This window comes from Chionomys nivalis, chromosome 2 (assembly GCF_950005125.1).
Source record: "Chionomys nivalis chromosome 2, mChiNiv1.1, whole genome shotgun sequence".
Taxonomy (NCBI): Eukaryota; Metazoa; Chordata; class Mammalia; order Rodentia; family Cricetidae; genus Chionomys; species Chionomys nivalis.
Genome location: NC_080087.1, coordinates 47,216,083 through 47,233,875, shown reverse-complemented (window position 1 = coordinate 47,233,875; position 17,793 = coordinate 47,216,083). Strand labels below are relative to the sequence as shown.

General features: G+C 39.2%; 1 protein-coding gene across 2 annotated transcripts in view; it reads right to left on the bottom strand.

Moving 5' to 3' along the window:
• The window catches only part of Man1a1 (mannosidase alpha class 1A member 1), a 176,516-nt gene that overhangs the window by 105,962 nt on the left and 52,761 nt on the right, over nucleotides 1-17,793 (bottom strand). For both annotated transcript variants that reach the window (XM_057762299.1, XM_057762300.1), the window contains exon 5: nucleotides 11,180-11,260. In XM_057762299.1, coding sequence (XP_057618282.1) covers nucleotides 11,180-11,260 — 81 coding nt within the window. The remainder of the gene's footprint in view (nucleotides 1-11,179; nucleotides 11,261-17,793) is intronic.

The window sequence follows — 17,793 nt, the reverse complement described above, 5'->3', positions numbered from 1 at the left end:
GCGAACTATTGGTCGCGCATATTTCCAGTCACCTCATTACATCGTTTCTCTCTCACCTACCCAAGACTTCCAGGCCCACTGCTTGTTTCTGTTGTCAAAACACAAATTCTACTTTACAAGTCCTTGAAAATCATTTCGGTTGGCATTTTAACAAGTAAAGGTCACAGAAAATCTAATGAGGAATTCAGAAAACTTATTAAATGCTTGCACCAGGCACACAGAGTACTAAGTAAAGCCATACCAAAGCAGAAACTTAAATCTTTATTTTGAAATTACGTTCATGGTATTGGGGAAATGTTGGTTGGCTTCTGTCAGCTGGACATAAACCTAGACACACCCAGAAAGAAAAGGAATGGCTTCCATCAGATTGGCTCATGGGCATGTCTGTAAGGCTTTTGCTTGATGGCTCAGTGGTGTAAGATGGGCATAATTACATCGCTGTTTTAGTGTCAAAGTAAGAAACTGTCTATAAAGGTACTGGAAGTGTTCAGGCCTCTCAGTTCGAGATGGGGAGGGGGGCTTTCAGTTAGATTTTGGTTTATTGTCCCATCATACCCAAATACAAGCAACCCCGTTTCTTTATGAGTCTGTTCAGATTTTCCAGTTTGGGATTCAAAAGATGTATTTTCTCATTAAAGCCCAATGCCCACTTGGGCTGTTTAGGACTCAGTAGAGTCTGACACAGGGCTTGGCACTCAGGACACAGTCTGCGGGAGAGATGTGTGACTTGCCCCACTGTTGTGTAACAGCTTCATCAGACACTGAAACATTCCATCCTGCAGGGAAACTCCTTAAACTGAAAGGTAAACAAATTAGAACAGCTCCAGAAAATCCCCCAAAAGGATGAGATTCACTAGGCCCCTCTCTCCCAGAGGAAGCCATAAAGTTGCAAGAAAGACTCTCAGACAAGCCCAGCTGCAAAGAAGATCCTGAGACTAGACCAGCTCCCTGGAAGAAGCAAACACCAGCAGAGCTGCCTTGGAAGAGGTTTAGATCAACTGCGGCACCTGGGAAGGACACTTTTCAACATGTTGAGCTGCCTGCAGGCTGTGCACTGTGCTCCAGGGTCCTAGCTTTGGGAGCTGTCACTCATTCTGGGGGGTGGGCTGTGGCTATGTAGCTGTCTTTGAGTCATTCTTGCCACTGTGAATAAGCCTTGACCATTTTCCTGTAAGTAACCCCCATAGGACTCATTGGCTCACCAAGCTGGACTCTGCTCTGTTGTGGGTTCCCTCCCTTCGTGGGATGAAGAAAAGTGTGTGCTGTGGCTCCCAATGAAAAGCTTTGTCACACAATACCCACATCATGACTGTTCCTTGAATGCATCTCAGTGCTACATCCAAACACTGCCCTGCCCGAAGAGAGCCACCATGGTCAGCCTGGGTTGGGATGACCCAAACATACACCGGAGAAACCTTCATTTTGAAGAGAACACTCAAACTGACACCTCCAACTCCCAGGCTCCTAGTAGGTGAATATTTGGTTCATATGCTCTGTAGCTCTTTGCAGGCAATTATCTCAGTGAGGATGTGGATCTCAGAGATAGAGAGGAAACTTCCAGCATTTCACTTTACAATCTCTGCTCGTACTTTCCATGATGTTGCTTTTCTTTTGGTAGTTTTTCTAATTCTGAAATATTTAAAAAACTATACATATATATATATGTGTGTGTGTGTATGTATATTCTTAGTGTAGATATTTAAATCTATACATCCCTATAAAACTGACTACAAAATTTAATGTGATACTTAATTTTTGTATTATAGATTCATGTCCTGATCTAGCTGTCATTAAATCTGTTATTTAAAAAATTTCGAATTGTTTGTTCATCTTAAAAGTGCGCAGATTACTAATTTTAGGCTTGGTGGCATAATGTTTGCATTACTAAAATATTTTTACTGTACTATATGATAAATACTATAAAAATTTGATGTAAAAATTTTTATATATCATACCACCGTGCCAATCCTTACTTTAATTTTATTATATAAACTGACTATTCATTGCATTTCATTTTCAGGATGTTATAATCATGTTTTTTTTGTAGTTCTTTTACAATTATGCCTTTAGTTGATATTGAAACATTTCTATTTTTTAGTTTTTAGCTTTGTATGGGTGTTTGACAAGAATGTGTATGTATGTGTACCAGGTATGTGCCTGGTATCCATGGAAGTCCGAAGAGGGCACTAGATCCCCTGGAACTGAAGTTACAAATGTCTAGGATCTACCGTGTGAGTGTCAGGAACTGAACTTGGGTCCTCAGCAAGAACAAGTGCTCTTAACTACTGAGCCATCTCACCAGTCCCTCTGTTGGTATTTTTGCATTGAAATTACATTTTCAGAGATCATAATTAAAATACCTTTTATGTATTTGAGAAAGAAGGATAAATTTGAGGACAATTTTTGAATAGTACTTATGAGGATGGCTAAAAGTGAATTCAATTGCATCAATAGATTTTGTTTGCTTATATTGTTGTTCTTTGCTTTATATAAAGTTTAGTATATACATGCTTAAAATTATATGTAGGTTATGTTATGTTATCAAATTTTAGTTTCAAAAACACAACCATCAAATAGCTGTTAAATCTCTTTTCATTTTTTGCTCTGGTTGCTAGGAACCCTGCAAATGCATTTCTGTCCAACGCTTAGATGATTAACAAGTTGGCAGAATCTATGCTAATCTTATCTGCAGCTATCATATGCCCTGACTTTCCACAGTTCTGCCTGATTATGCAATATTTTCTGTAAGTCATTTTCATTTCTTGCAGAATGATGCAGGAGACAGACGGATGGTCTGGACATCATCTTCTGCAAGCAGATTGTGACAGACTGAGTGTGAAATAAGGCAACATCAATATATCCTAACTTTCTAAGGGATTTCTAAATAATTTTGTGATTATTCACCACTAGCATACATTCTAAAAACAATTTCTAACCTTCCCAACATTCCAAATGTCTGAATCTTGTCAAGCCAGAAGGCCCTCCACAATGCACATCAGTTTTTCTATCTGCTCAGCTTCTCAATCTCACCCTACTCCGCGCTTTGCTCTTCCTTGGTGGCCTTCAGATTCGAAGACATAAGCTATTCCTCTTACTCAGTGAGTCTTCAACACAATTTTGTATTGGTGTCTTAGCATGGCAGATAAGGTTTAGGGAACTTTTGTAGCCATAAAAATAAAGATCACCCTCTGCTTCTTTGGTCCTGGACCAAACACCCTCTATCCTTTCTGCTGGAAGGATGTCTTCCCTCCTGTCACAGAAGAAGTGCTCCCATCACGGAAGGATAGTCCTCCTTCTAATCATGGAAGAAAAGCTCTCCCATCATGGAAGCATAGTCCATGAGATTGGTTATGATTTTCTAGATAGACTCAGCACCAGACTGCTTCCTTCAGGATTAAATGCCTCTAAAGGTGATTCCTTAAAGAATAATATAGGTTTTAAAATCAGGCCGCTGTTTCGTTAATAGTATGCCTGGCTATGTCCTTTTTCAGTTTTGATCACCTACGTGGATTTATATCTTATTTAAATATTTGTGTCTCTTTTAACAGTCACCTAACTCCTGTTTGGCGGTTATCTACACTCTGTTACAGTTTGTGTTGTAGGGGCCGGCCAAACCCAGTGGCGGCTTCTGGCACAATCCTTTTATTATCTCAATGCTTTCATTTTTTTTCTTTTTATTCCTCCATGGACTTGGTATTTTGAGCAAAGTCAGACAAGAATAGAAGAAATGGTCTGTTTCCTAATTTGTGCTGTCTCAGAGGGCAGCCAAGCTATGGAAATCCTCTATGGCGGTGGTTCACAAAGTTCTTACTGCTGAGACCTTTTAACACAGCTCCTCATGTTGTGGTGACCCCAACCATAAAATTATGTTCATTGCTACGTCATTATTGTACTGTCACTACTATTGTAAATCATAATATAAACATCTGTATTTTCTGATGGTCTTAGTTGACCTCTGTGAAAGGGTCATTCCACCCTAGAAGGGTCATGACCCACAGACTAAGAATCACTATTCTATGGCAACCAGTGACCGTTTATCCAGATTCTCTTCAGTTTTCTCTCTGGGAGAGCAACAGTGCCACCTTGTCCAACTAACTTCTAAATTCACATCTAGTTCAATATAGTTATTGTTACTTTCTATCTATCAAATATGAGACAGTGTAGTTAAAAAGCCCAGGGCTGGAGAGACGGCCCAAGAGTTAAGTCTGGCTGCTCTGGCAGCGGGTCTGGCTTTGTTTCCCAATGCCCACATGGTGGTTCCCAACCATCTATAACTCCAGATCCAGAGAATCTGATGCCCTCCTCTGACTTCTGTGGGTACCAGATATGCACATGGTACACATATATGTATGCAGGTAAACATACACATCAAATACATTATTATGTGTAGTTATACACATGAACATGCCACAAGGCATGTGAAGGACAGAGGACAATTCTGTGGAGTCCATTTCTCCTTCTACCTTTATGTGGGTCCTAGGGATTAAACTAAGGCCATCAGACTTGTGTGATAAGCTCCACGCATTGAGCTATCTTGCCTGCCATAACACGTAATATTCATATTCCCTCTTTTCTGCGTGTAGATACTTGTTTTGATATGCTTTCCTTAAGTTTATTTTAATCATCTGTATTTGTAAATTTTCAATGCCATTTTTGCTTTGGTTAATCATATTCTATAGCATCAGTTCCTGAAAATTGCTCCTGTAGATAATTCCACTTTAGTGTTAGCAGAAGTTACATTTTAAAAAATAAAATCTTATACTTAATTAAGTGCATAAAGTACATGGGAAAAGAAAAATTAGGTTAATTCTGTATACTGAAATTTCAAAAAAATTACAGAATGTAGCTTTTAGTACACAAAAAATTACAGACTTATTTGGCCACCTCAAAGATTCAGGTGAGTACATTCTAAATGCTTGTATATTTACTGTCACCAGGGAGGATTCCATTCCCCTGGAGTGTACTAGAGAGCTATACATAGCATATTTTATTCTGTTGTTTGCTTTTCGAGGCAGGGTTTCTCTGTAGCTTTGGAGCCTGTCCTGGAACTCACTCTGTAGACCAGGCTGGCTTCAGACTTGCAGTGATCCACCTGTCTCTGCCTCCCAAGTGCTGGCGTTAAAGGTATGTGCCACCATCACTTGGCTGCATCTTTTGTTCTTAATAAAGACCATTCTATTTAGTATTTATCTTATCTCTATTGTATGTGTATAATTATCGTGATTGTTCGAATTCTTTATACAGACTTTGGAAAACGTTGTGGATTGACTTAATGTAACTACAAACTGTCTTAAGTGAGCTAAGACACTTTACATTTCTGAATGTTTCTATAAGCAGTTTATTGCAGGTGCTTCCTGTCATGCTCACACAGCAGTAGACAAGAGTTCCCCTGCACCCACACTTCCTGTTTCCTGTTTCTAATGATACCACTTCCATGGAGTGAAGTCCAGAGGTGCCACTTTCCTAATTTCACAACATAAATCTCAGAATTACTTTTTAGTTGATGTCGGTGTAGGGCTACATATATCTACCTGATAGAGATCTATAAATTTCAAAATATTCATAATCCTCACTGATGAAATCAGAATCCTAAATTATAGCTGCTCAGAAACTCAATGACATAATTTATGGAGAAGAATTTTTCTAGACAATTCTAGGGAATTCTTTGATCTACATGTGCATGTAGAGAACTTTATGTGTATATGAAACTAAATTATGAGTAACTAGCCATGTTGGTGATATTTTTATGAACTGACTATATTTTAATTTTGACACAAAGTTTAATTGCTGGCTTGGGTAGAATAAGGTTTCCTGGTCACAAATTCTTGTAAGGCAATTTTCCTGAGTGCACTGGAGAAACAAACAGCAACTGTCAGGTGACAAGGTAATTAGGAGGAAGAGGAAGGGGAGGGGTCTGTTCAACCAAATTAGTACTAACTACTTCTCATAAGCAAACCACACTTTGGAGAGCAATTATGTACTGACAGATTATTACCATATTAATCAAAACAGAAATACTGGAAATGGCCTAAATCTCAGTATTTACAGAACACTCAAGAAAAAGATATGCAAGAAAATAAACCTTTATGAACCAACACTTAAAAATTCTCTAAAACCAGAAAAAAATATAAAAAAATAAGAAAAATATCTAGACTTTTTCTTAAAAAATGTAAAAAATTCTGTAACTAATTTTTACACAGGGAAACTGACAAATATGGAAAATAATAGTTATTTACAAGAAAAGCATTCTTCATTGTCCTCTCTCTGTTAAAGGTAGCCAAATATAGCATCAAAAACATCCTTATAGCCTTGACCTACAGGCTGCTGACATGCTGAGTCCCACACCCAGTGCCCCAGCATAGTCTAGTCACCCCTGCCTGTACCACTTCTATGAGGATCACAATGCCTCCTCCTGACCCAGGCTCCTTCCACACCTTATTCAACCTCTCCAGCCAGAAACTGCATAGACTTATCAGGGTCTAACCCTGTGACTCTGCCTGATCCTGTCCTCCACAAACACTCCCCAAACCCCAAATATACCCCACACTCAAGGCTTGAACCAGATGTACAGACTGCACAGCAGCCCAGTCCCCTGGGTCCATCTGACTTCATTTCATCTAAGCCACACCCAACATTTAGACAAAACCTTGCCTGCATATTGTCCCTTCTGCCTCAACCTACTCTGTCCATAGCAGAAACAGAACTAGTAAAATAAGTTCACATGCACAAATCTCATTGCAAAAATGCAAGTAATGTGAAAGATAAAAGCAGTATCTCCCCTATAAAATCCAGCAGTCATATAGAAATGTTTGCCAAGTGAGGCTTATGTAGATGAACTCAGGACACAGAATTTAAAAGAACAATTACAAACTCCATCAAAGAATTCAAGAAGTTTAAAGAAAGCACAAATATCTCAATGAAATGAAGGAGAAAGAACTGAAGGAGAATATGTACCTGAGTGAAACCCAAAAAAATATTAACATAAGGTTGATGGAAATAAAAAGACAATCCAGTACTCGAAAATGGAATTCTATAAAGAGAAACACTGAAGAGGACTCAAGCTAAAATAAAATTAGAATTGAAAAACTAGAAAACTCAAAGGAAGCCTTGCAAGTAGGTTGAATCAAGCAAAAGATAAAATAGAAGATCTCGACCAAATGAGAAAGGAATATTAAAAAATACGGGGAAAAATATACAGGAAATGTGGAATACCATTAAAAGACCAAACCTTCAAGTTATAAAATAGATGAGGGAAAATAAGCCTAAGTCAATGGCACAGATCAGGTCTTCAACAATATCATAGAAGAAAACTTCCCCAAACTAAGGAAAGACACATACCATACACACAGATACAAGAAACACATAGAAATGCAAATAGACAAGACTAGAAAAGAATATCCCTACTTGGTATTCTAGTTAAAATATTATACAGAATGAGCAAAGAGTATTGAAAGCTTCTGCAAATCAGCCAGCCAACCAATCAACTAGCCAACTAACCAACCAACCAACCAACCAACCAACCAACCAACCAACCAACAAAAAAGAAAACCAAACACAAGTCACATGTAAAGGAACACCATCAACATAACAACAGATTTCTCAATGAAAGCTCTGAAAGTTAGAGGAGCCTGGGCACCGCCTTACAGGTCCTAAAAATCAGGATGGCCAACCTAGGCCTGAAAAAGTACCTGCCATAGTTGAAGGAAAGAGAAAAATTTTTTCAGACATAAATAGATTGTGTGTGTATATGTGTGTGTGTGTGCACATGCATGCACACATCCAACAAATCAAACCTTAAGTAAATATATGGACTTTATTAACAACCACACTGAAGACAGGAATGAGACAGGGATGTCCACTAGGACACCCTTTTCAATATTATCCTTGAAGAACTATCTGGATCAATAAGGTAAGAGAGTACAAAGAAGGAAAGAAATCATACTATCCCTGTTTGCAGATGGCATGATAAAACATATTAAAGAACCACCCCCCACCAAAATAAAAAACTCAAGAGAAAATTTCTAGAAATAATTTTAAAAAATCAACAATATGTCAGGATATAGAATCAACTTGCACAAATAACATCTTTTCTATACATGAACATCAAATATTCTCCGAGACGTGGAAGGCAAGTCTCTACTACTGAAGATACCACACATTTCAGACACAGGGCCCAGAGTCCCCAGAGCTGGAACTGACTTGAAAGCCTCAGGTTTCTGAGGATTAGTTTTCATGACACCAGAAGGCTCCAAGCAAGCTTCCAAAGGAGGGAAGCAACCCAGACTCTTACCCAGCTACTATAGAAGGAGCTGCTGGCCGCTTCCCGCCGCCTGGCTCCCGACCACCAGCTAGCTTTACCCAAAATTAGCTCTAGCCTGTTACTGGCTAACTCTCACTTCTTGATTAACCCATTTCTATTAATGCGTGTAGCACCATGATACTGGGAAGATTCTAACCTGCATCCATCTTGGAGAGGAGAGCTATGGCGTCTGCCTCACTGCCTTCTTTCTTCCAGCATTCTGTTCTGTCTACTCAACCCACCTAATTTTCTGCCCTATTAAAAGGCCAAGGCAGTCTCTTTATTAACCAATGATAGTAACACTTAGACAGATGACCCACCTACATCAGGCTACTGTACGTATGAACCAATAACAATGACCAGCATAGCCCAATAACCCCAATGGTGCAGTAGTGAGTGCTACATGCACCTTGGCAGTAACCACAGATCTCTAGTTGGAGGTAAAGACCCACTCAACAAGAAGGAAATCATGTTTAATACTGGAATCCTAGTTAACTACTCAACCCAGAGCTAGTGAAGTCATGGATCTTAGAGGTGAACCTACAACTTCCATTATACAAAACCAGAATAATCCCTAACTACAATCTAAATATGTGTTCTTACACCTACAGATAAATAAATGTAATCCTCGCCCCTCAAAGGAACTTCTCTTTGCAGCAGAGAGAGTTCATATCAGAAAGCCACAACCAATCCAAATCAAGAGCTGTGGAGTTCAGTCCCAAATGATTCATTTACAAAAGAACACCTGTATCCAAGGCTCAAGAAGCACCCAGAAATGGGGGCAGAAAGAGTGCAAGAGCCAGAAGAACAGGGTTTGCTGTGAGATTATGTCTCTTAGAAATGACAGAAGCTCCACCCACAAGATCAATGTGCGTGCTTAATCATGAGCTGAACAAGGACCTCACTAATAGATATCGTGATACAGATAGGGGAAAGCTCAGGAGGCCTCAACCCTACCTAGGTACTGGGAAATGCGGAGACGGGAAGAAACAGTCTTCCACAGGAATGAATATACCAATTGGTTATCCAGTGGTCATCAAATGGTGGGCCTACACCATATACACACAAGGAGCATTGTCCAGTTTGAACAAGTTATATTTTGTATATATGTGTATTAAGAAATTGTATATATAGACACACAGAGATATATACATATATGTATATAATGACAGTGAAAACAGGTTATGAATTTTAAAGAGAACAAACAGGAATATAAGGGAAGGTTCAGAGTGAGGAAAGGAAAGGGAGATGATGCAATTATTTTGTAATCTCAAAGAATAAAAATAATTAAATATAAAAACTCTTATAAGGACTTAAGCTAATAATTATAATTATGGACAAATGACATCACTGTGGACATTCCATTTGACAAGCACATACATTATATATACATATATACCAAATGTCCAAAGAAATAGAAATAATCATACATATAGGTTCCTTAAACAATAAGTAAAAAAGAACTAATAAAAAAAAGGATGTATCTTTGGAAGAAATACAGATTTGTTTCTTTCTGTATTTCCTATAACTCCATCAAATTCAGAAGGGTGCAGTTTTCCTTTCATAATAGTATCATCTACACATAAATAAGCAAGTCATCCTAGCACACCAAGTCAAAAACCATGAGAAGATCTAGGCTTGGGATGCCCAGAGATCTGTTCAATAGAGAAACCATCATTTGAGGCCTGCTTCTTCAAAACAGAGTTGTTCCAGCTTGGGGATGCTAAACTGGACTGTACAGATGATAACAGAGCAGGAAAATCTGGGGAGAGTGAGGAAGGAGAATGACACAGGGCCTTGTTTCCCAGGCTGGAAAGATGCTTAGGACAGGGTGACACAGGGGAATATGGGGCCATCTACAAACTGAAAAAAAGATACGGTAGAATAAAATCTAGAGAGAGAGAGAGGAGAGAGAGAGAGGAAACAAAAGAGTGCGGTCTCTATGATTAGAAAAGCACCTTGGAGACAGGAGCAAAGTCAAGCAGCCTGTCTCATTAAACATTTATTACCCTGCTTAAATCTGTTTGAAGCACAGAAATACATGAAATACTACACAGGCTAAGATCTGCTCTTCCCTCAGCCAGAATGCTGAGGCTAACGTAAATCTGATTGACGTGCAGTTGAAATATGTGACTGTTTTTCCCTTGATGTCAGCTTTTAACATTGTCAATATTACAGGTGAGTCCGTTCCCAAAACTCTTAGTGGACACCTCCCATAATTCACAAAGTTATCCAAATGCTTTCAAGAAAATAGCATCAGGGTCCTTTCTGAGCACGATACAAAAGTCTTTAATCTACCAAGAAAAGAGAAAGATAGGAATTAAAACTCCCCGCTATGCCCCAAGCAGCAGATAATTCATTAAGCCGTGACTCGGGCAGAGAACAAAACCTTTCTCCCAGGGACACTGGCCTGCAGGACGGTGTGCGACAAGCTCCGAGCCACAGCCCGTCAATTTCACAAGTACTATAATTCGCAAATCTTATTCGTCACGCTTTCTTCACTTCAAAAAGTTCTAACGAAGTGTACATACTAACATTAAAATAAATTTCAAGACAAAGATCCCCTCCGTAGCCTGCCATTACACTAACCATCTGCAGTGTGCCTGCAGACGTGTGGAATTTGTACTCCTAATCACAGCACACGTGGCGTAATAGAGCCACGCGATGTTAAAGGCTTACCTTAACCTGGCATTCTGAACTCTCAAACTTCCCCGGCTTGCTCATTTAATGAGCATGGATTTTGAGAAATAAAACCAAGCATGGGAACATAAAGATTTCGTCAGTTTTCTCCTAAATCCATGCCACAAATGGCATATTTAACCAAAAGAGTGATTTGGAGACATTGCATAATTCACTTTTCTGTACCACTTTGCAACTTACCTCTTCCCCAGACAAGTAGTAAGCTGACAGCAGTCCACCGACAAAGCGTATATTTACTTCAAAAACAGAGACTTCAGCATTCTATAAAAACAAAATGAAGGAGGCTTAAGCATAATGATACCACACATAATGAAAGTACATGGTATGATAAGCTACAGTAATTTAAGGTCTGTTCCAACCTGTGTGCTTGCCCAGGGAGGGACACGTATACACAAGAGAGCAAGTCCCCTGGAAATGGTGTCAAAATATGGCTAAGCAGAGAAAAAATAATTTTGACTCAAAGTAAAATTATAAAAACACCATAAACTGGAATTCTTCCTTTCTTGTATGTGAAGCAGGCCCCATACTTGATATTCTGTATCTGTACAAATGCAACGAGATTGGGCTTTTATCATTATTTTTTCTTATTCTGGGTTCTCGTTACTTCATCCATTTGCCTCCTTTTTCATCCTGAAAGGCCAATCAGACGGTAGTGTGGCTGCTAGCTCCGCACGAGGACAGCAATCTTTTCCCATTATGTTAAAGTGGTATAGACAGAATGCTAATGGGACCTAAAGCCCGGGACTTGAGTTCCAGTGCTGCTGTCTACCTTCCCACAGTCCTAGCTCTGGGATGACAGTCTGTCTTGGCATGAAGCTGATCATAATGTGAGCTGTCATTGCTGGGCCTGGCTCTATTTATATCCATAGTAGCTCGCTTTTATTATTTACAATGTGGCAGAAGGCTCTGGCCATCCCTTGATGTCTTTTAATCTTCATAATGATCTTAGGAATTAATTACTATTCCTATGTCCAGTCTACAGAGGGAGAAACAAGCCAGGCTTATAGTGATTATGACCTTTTGAACTTCACACAGTCGGAGTAGATTTAGGATTTGAAGGGAAGTGTGTTTATTCATGGTTCAAAACTTGGCTATTTTGACCTCTACAGACACCTCACCGACTATGTACCATGTCTTATTATTAATGGTTGAATAATTGCGATGCATAAGTAGTAATTACTGCCAATAGTTTTATGATTCTATAATATCTGACTGCTAAGTGCATCTGTCTTGTAGTTTGTAATTAGGTTATTAGCACAGCTGACCACCAATAGATATAAGGTATACTTCACTGGGCCTACTAAGTAACTGTCACTTCTGATCAAAATGAAAACCACTCACAGATAAAGACAAGGGCTAGGAGGCAAATAGAATGGATGGAGCCAGCATCTGGCAGATGAACTTAGAAAAATCATCTGAGATAGCATCAGCTTTAGGGATTGTTTATTGAGCAACTACTATGAGCCAGGTCCAGTCCTAGGTCCTATGACCACAGCAATGAAGACTGACAAGATCCTTAAACTGACCAAATCTACATTTTAGAAAACATTTTCAGAAACAGAGAAGAGATAAATTATTTTCTCCCTATGTGCTCTCAAAGGATTTAGGGATCTAATGATTGAAGCTCCTACATAAGAAAGTTCCTGCAAAAGAAACCGTATGAAAAGAAGCTAGAGAGAACTGGTAGATAAAGTTGGATAAAATCATGCTGTGAGTTTGTTTAATTGTACTGAATAATTTGTGATTTGCAACTTATCTATTTTGATTAAATACCCTCTGTATTGTGCAATTTATCACTGAAGTGTATTAAGGAATGAGAATCACTTAAACACTGCTGATAGCCCACACAACCTCTGATAAGGAAAAGGGAAAAATCTATTTAGTTTGGCTCATACAACTTACCTCTCATAACTAAAAGAAATAATGTCTAATAAAATGCAATGATTTTAAGTCCTTAAATCATCTTTGCCTCAGTTTGTAGTTGTATGTTTTAGTTTTTAAACCAAAAGTCAGATTCTCATATTTTCACTTACTGAAGCCTACTGCAATGGTTTTATTTCCTTATTTTGGCTTTGGGCTCATTACATATGCTTTCCCTATTTCTCTTAGGAAAATTTTGGATAGCCAGGCCTTTTCTATAGACATTTGAAAAAATTATTGCAAGGTAGGGGACTGGGCCATGTCAATTGAAAACAGAAATACATCTCAATCTAGACATCAGTCACTTATTGGATGCAGTTACTCAAGCAGCTATTGATCCAGTGCTGTGTGTATTTCAGACCCTGCACCCTATTTATCTTGCTCTGCCTTAAGATAACCTTGTGCTCAAGGTCAGCGTTAGGACAGCTGAGTTGCAGAGACTGACTCATTTAGGGAGCCCAAGGCAAGCCTGGACTGGTAAAGTCATGCAGATTCCCAGTGATTAGAACGTCCTTATCTTTGAAATTTTTGCTCTGGAACGTCACAGCCTCAAGAGGGGGGAACCTCAGCTGAGACAGTGCTGCCATAAGATCAAGCTGCAGGCAAGCCTGCAGGAATTTTCTTAATGACAGGGGAGGATCTAGCCCATTGTGGGTGGTTCCACTCAGCCTGAAGTAGTGTTCCTGGGTCCTATAAGAAAGCATACTGAGCAAGTCATGAGGAGCAAGCCTATCAGCAGCACCCCTCCATGGCCTCTGCATCAGCTCCTGTCTCCAGGTTCCTGCCCAGTCTGTGTTCCTGCCACACCTTCCCTCAATGGGCTGTGGCTCAAGATATGTAAGCCTTATCTCCCCAAGTTGCTGTTGGCCATGGTGTTGCGTTACAGCAATAGTAGCCCTGACCAGGACAGTACCTATAACTTGGTTCCCTTAGACCATTAAGTTCAACCTTATGTTCATGAATTCTCTTAAATTTTTCTTCTCCAATTTATTAGATATCTAAAATTATGAGATAAATGGACAAAGATTGCTAAAATGGGGGAAAATGCATGTTCTCCTTTCCTAATCCTTAAATTAACAACTTGCCCCACCGCTGTGCTGGGAAAGGCCTCATCTTAGTTATCACATCATACACCCACGAATGTGAAGACTCTAACACTAATTTGGTGACAAAATAGTGACCCCATCAGAACCCTTTTTAAATTGAGTGTCAGAGAGACTCACCAGGTAAGACAGCGTGCTAAAGAGCACAGAGACATTCCAGTTAAGTTTCATTTTTATAAGCAACTTATCCATCGAAATGCCCCATAGCATATTTAATAGAGTCAGTAAGCAAAAATCACAGGCTTGGCCAGGAGAATAAAAGGATATGATGGTTCTAGAACAAAGTCAGCCCTGGCTCCCATTTGCCTGAGAAACTACAAACCCATAAGCTTCCTTTGAGAAGGTAATTTATTTCTTTGAGTCTCCAGGCTATAAGATAGTTAGTCATAATAAAGCTTGTTCAGACTTTAACTATTTAGGATGCAACACAGCACAACATTTTCACTGAGTTGAAAAGATCTTTTGGAAGAGAACATTAGATCCCTAAATTCAGAAACTCTTTGTTTGTTTGTTTGTTTGTTTTACCAATGATTCAACCAAACTCTATCAGCCTTCTACTCAGAGATCTGTAACATGGGGCTCCTGTGCTTCTATGACTCACAACAGACACATAAGATTCAGTAATGGCTGCCCCGCTGCATATCAGAGCAATGATTGTGATTAATTACAACTTCCCCACTACAATTCATTGTAGTGATTATGTCCATGAGCAATGCTACTGTACCCACCTATGTGATAACAGTGCTTTCTAGAGAAAAGCTTGCAAGGTCTCAGGTTAAAGGAACTGCCTATGTGTCTAGCCTCTGTTTACCACTAATTCCGCGTCCTTAAAGATTGCTACCTCAAAATGTCTATTGCTTCACACTCACGAATTAAGAGGATGTGTAAGACTTAGAGTTTAGTAGTGTCTCCTGTTCCTCACTGTGTGTCCTTGCTGCTCTTAGTTTCATAAATAGCAGAAAACATGTCTGAAGACTGTGAACAGTGTTTAAACTCTTAAAGCTGCGAAGACAGGCAAAGAAGCATGCTGTCCATGTTAATAGACTGGTTTGCTATGAAGGTCCAGAAATGATCCAAGTCGCAGCTCAGATCTATCAGTAATCACTACTAGAGAGACAAGTTCCTATTAGGACCATGACCGAAAGAATTACTCCCAGCCAGGTACCCCTCAGCATCATTTCCTGCTGATTCCATTCAGCAGGAAAACTAACAGTGATCTTCACCAATCAGGACATAATTCTGCTTTAAGACAACCCTTTTCTAGGAGCAGAGTTAAGAAAAGTGCCACTTCTTCATGCTTCATAACATGGTACTCATGAGTAGCCAAGTACTCATTCGGGCATGGGGGGAAAGACATTGCACCATGGTTAAAGTGGACACACAGCTTTTCCAGAGGACCCCAATGGTTTGCTTGCTTGCTTGCATATTTAAGTGAAACCTAGGAACATGTTTAGAGTGTAGACCTTTAAAACAAAAAGTCACCTTGCTATCAATACCTTTATCATATAAAATGCATGGGAATCATCACATCCCTGGCACTTGGTGAACTTCTCCGGCATCAGTGGTAGTGTCTGGAGCAAGCTATAATCTACTACTCTATTCTTGTCCTTAGCAAAGAAAGCCCCATCCCCCACACCACTCTACCTTGCTGCAGGGCTGAAAGACTTTGTAAGGACAACTTTTATCTAGCTTTTGTGTTCACAGAGACTTCGTGTAAAGAATTGCTATCCAGAGAAAATTTCTACATATTCTATAAAATTTGTTACTAAAGATACTTTTCAGTACTTCTAGTTAACACAGTAGTTTTTTCAAAGAAGCTCAGAATGGAATTGAGTAGCACTCACAGAGGAACTATGCCATTTTCATTATTCTAGCACGTTCCTGTGGAGGGGTAGCTAATGCTGTGGAGATCACCTGTGCTTGCATTCTAACTGTATAAAAATGACTTGGCACAGCTACCACCGTATTCCACGGGCAGACTTTCCAACCCAGTCTCCCACATTCAGTCAGGAAACAGGACAAGACAGACAGCGCCTTTGTTTCACAGGCAATGATTGAATTCTTACTAAATGATAGAATCTAATCAACACAGTGATATGAAGATGACATGCCTAAGCCACAGACTCAGATTCTTAGGATGGGTATCAATTTCTCAACTTATTGTGTTTCCTCACCCCAAAAAAATAGGGTGAATGAATTTGACAAGAGCTTGCTCACCATAGTTCCTGTTTGCTGCATAACCTTGGGAAGATTAATTATGTTCATTTATAAACACAAAGAAAATACTACTACTCTTCCGCAGAGATGGAAATAACCTATGCAAAATACTGTTCAGCATCAATCAATCAATCAATCACCAGGTGCTAGCTTCTGACAACTCCATCTCCCCTGGCCTGTCTTGCCTTTATTCTTCCTCAGATAACCCAGCTCCAGTTAAAGTGTCCGTTTCTCCCGCTAGAGAAACTTCTGGAGTGTGGTCAGCAATCACTAGGAAGAGCTTGTAAATAATTAGCATATGAATGAATGGATAATGAGTAAATAAAAACCTGGATTCTTTATCCTAGGCTTACACTGAATTGATATCAGGAAGCTCATCAGAGTCTCCTAAATGTTTCCCATCTCACCTGCAGACCAGAGGATACCTGAGCCAAACACAAGCTCCAGCCATGAAGCCCCAGCTCTTACTCCCTAAATCACATTAACCCAATGACTTATTTAAAAGCAGTCATAAAAAACACTTGGATTTTGTACAACCAAATGAATCAACTTGTTAGGCTTTCATGAATGGCAGTATAAACCCACTGAGAAGTATTTGCTAAAGTAAATTTTAAGTGCTATAAACTGAGCATTCAGCATGCACACATATTTACTCTCAACTTTAGGACTTATTTACAAAGGAACTCTAGGATTAAACCCACAGCAATAGTCTTTCTATCTCCGTTCTAGTTCTTCTTGCTTTGCAGCAGCATTGGATACATTTATATGCATTAACTTTAAAACAAACAATAACAACAACAGAACAATAAACCACTGGGATTGTAGTTTAAACACTTTAAATATTTTATAAGGAAAAGGTATTGATTTAAATGCAGGCAATGGTGTGTAACTGCTTTTTCATTCCTGGCCGCCCAGACCTGAGTAATCACACAGAAACTGTATTAATTACAACACTGTTTGGCCTATTAGATCAGACTTCTTATTAACTTACTCTTACATCTTAAATTAACCTATTTTTATTATTTTATATTTTACCATGAAGATGTGGCCTACTAGTAAGGTTCCAGCTTCTGTCTCCTTTGTCAGCTACATGGCATCTCTCTGACTCTGCCTTCTTTCTCCCAGGATTCAGTTTAGTTTTCCCCACCTAGCTCTATTCTGTCCTGCCATAGACCAAAACAGCTTCTTTATTAACCAATGGTAGTACATATTCACAGCATTCAGAGGGAATCCCACATCATCTCCCTTTTTCTGTCTAAGTAAAAAAGAAGGTTTTAACTCTACATAGTAAAATTACAAAACAGTTATCAAGCAAGAATTAGTTATGATATTTGTTTTTAATTTATCTTTTATCATAACCAAGGAAAACTATAAATGTCTTCAACTCCAACAAAGACCCCAGAAGGATATAATATTACCTAAGTAAACAGGAAGTATATTGCAAGCAACTTCCAAAGGTCGAGAATTGACAGAGACATCTTGCTGCCTGGACAGTCTCCCAAAGTTCTTCTGCCATATATGCTGGGCACCCATATTAAGCCTAATGGCCCATAG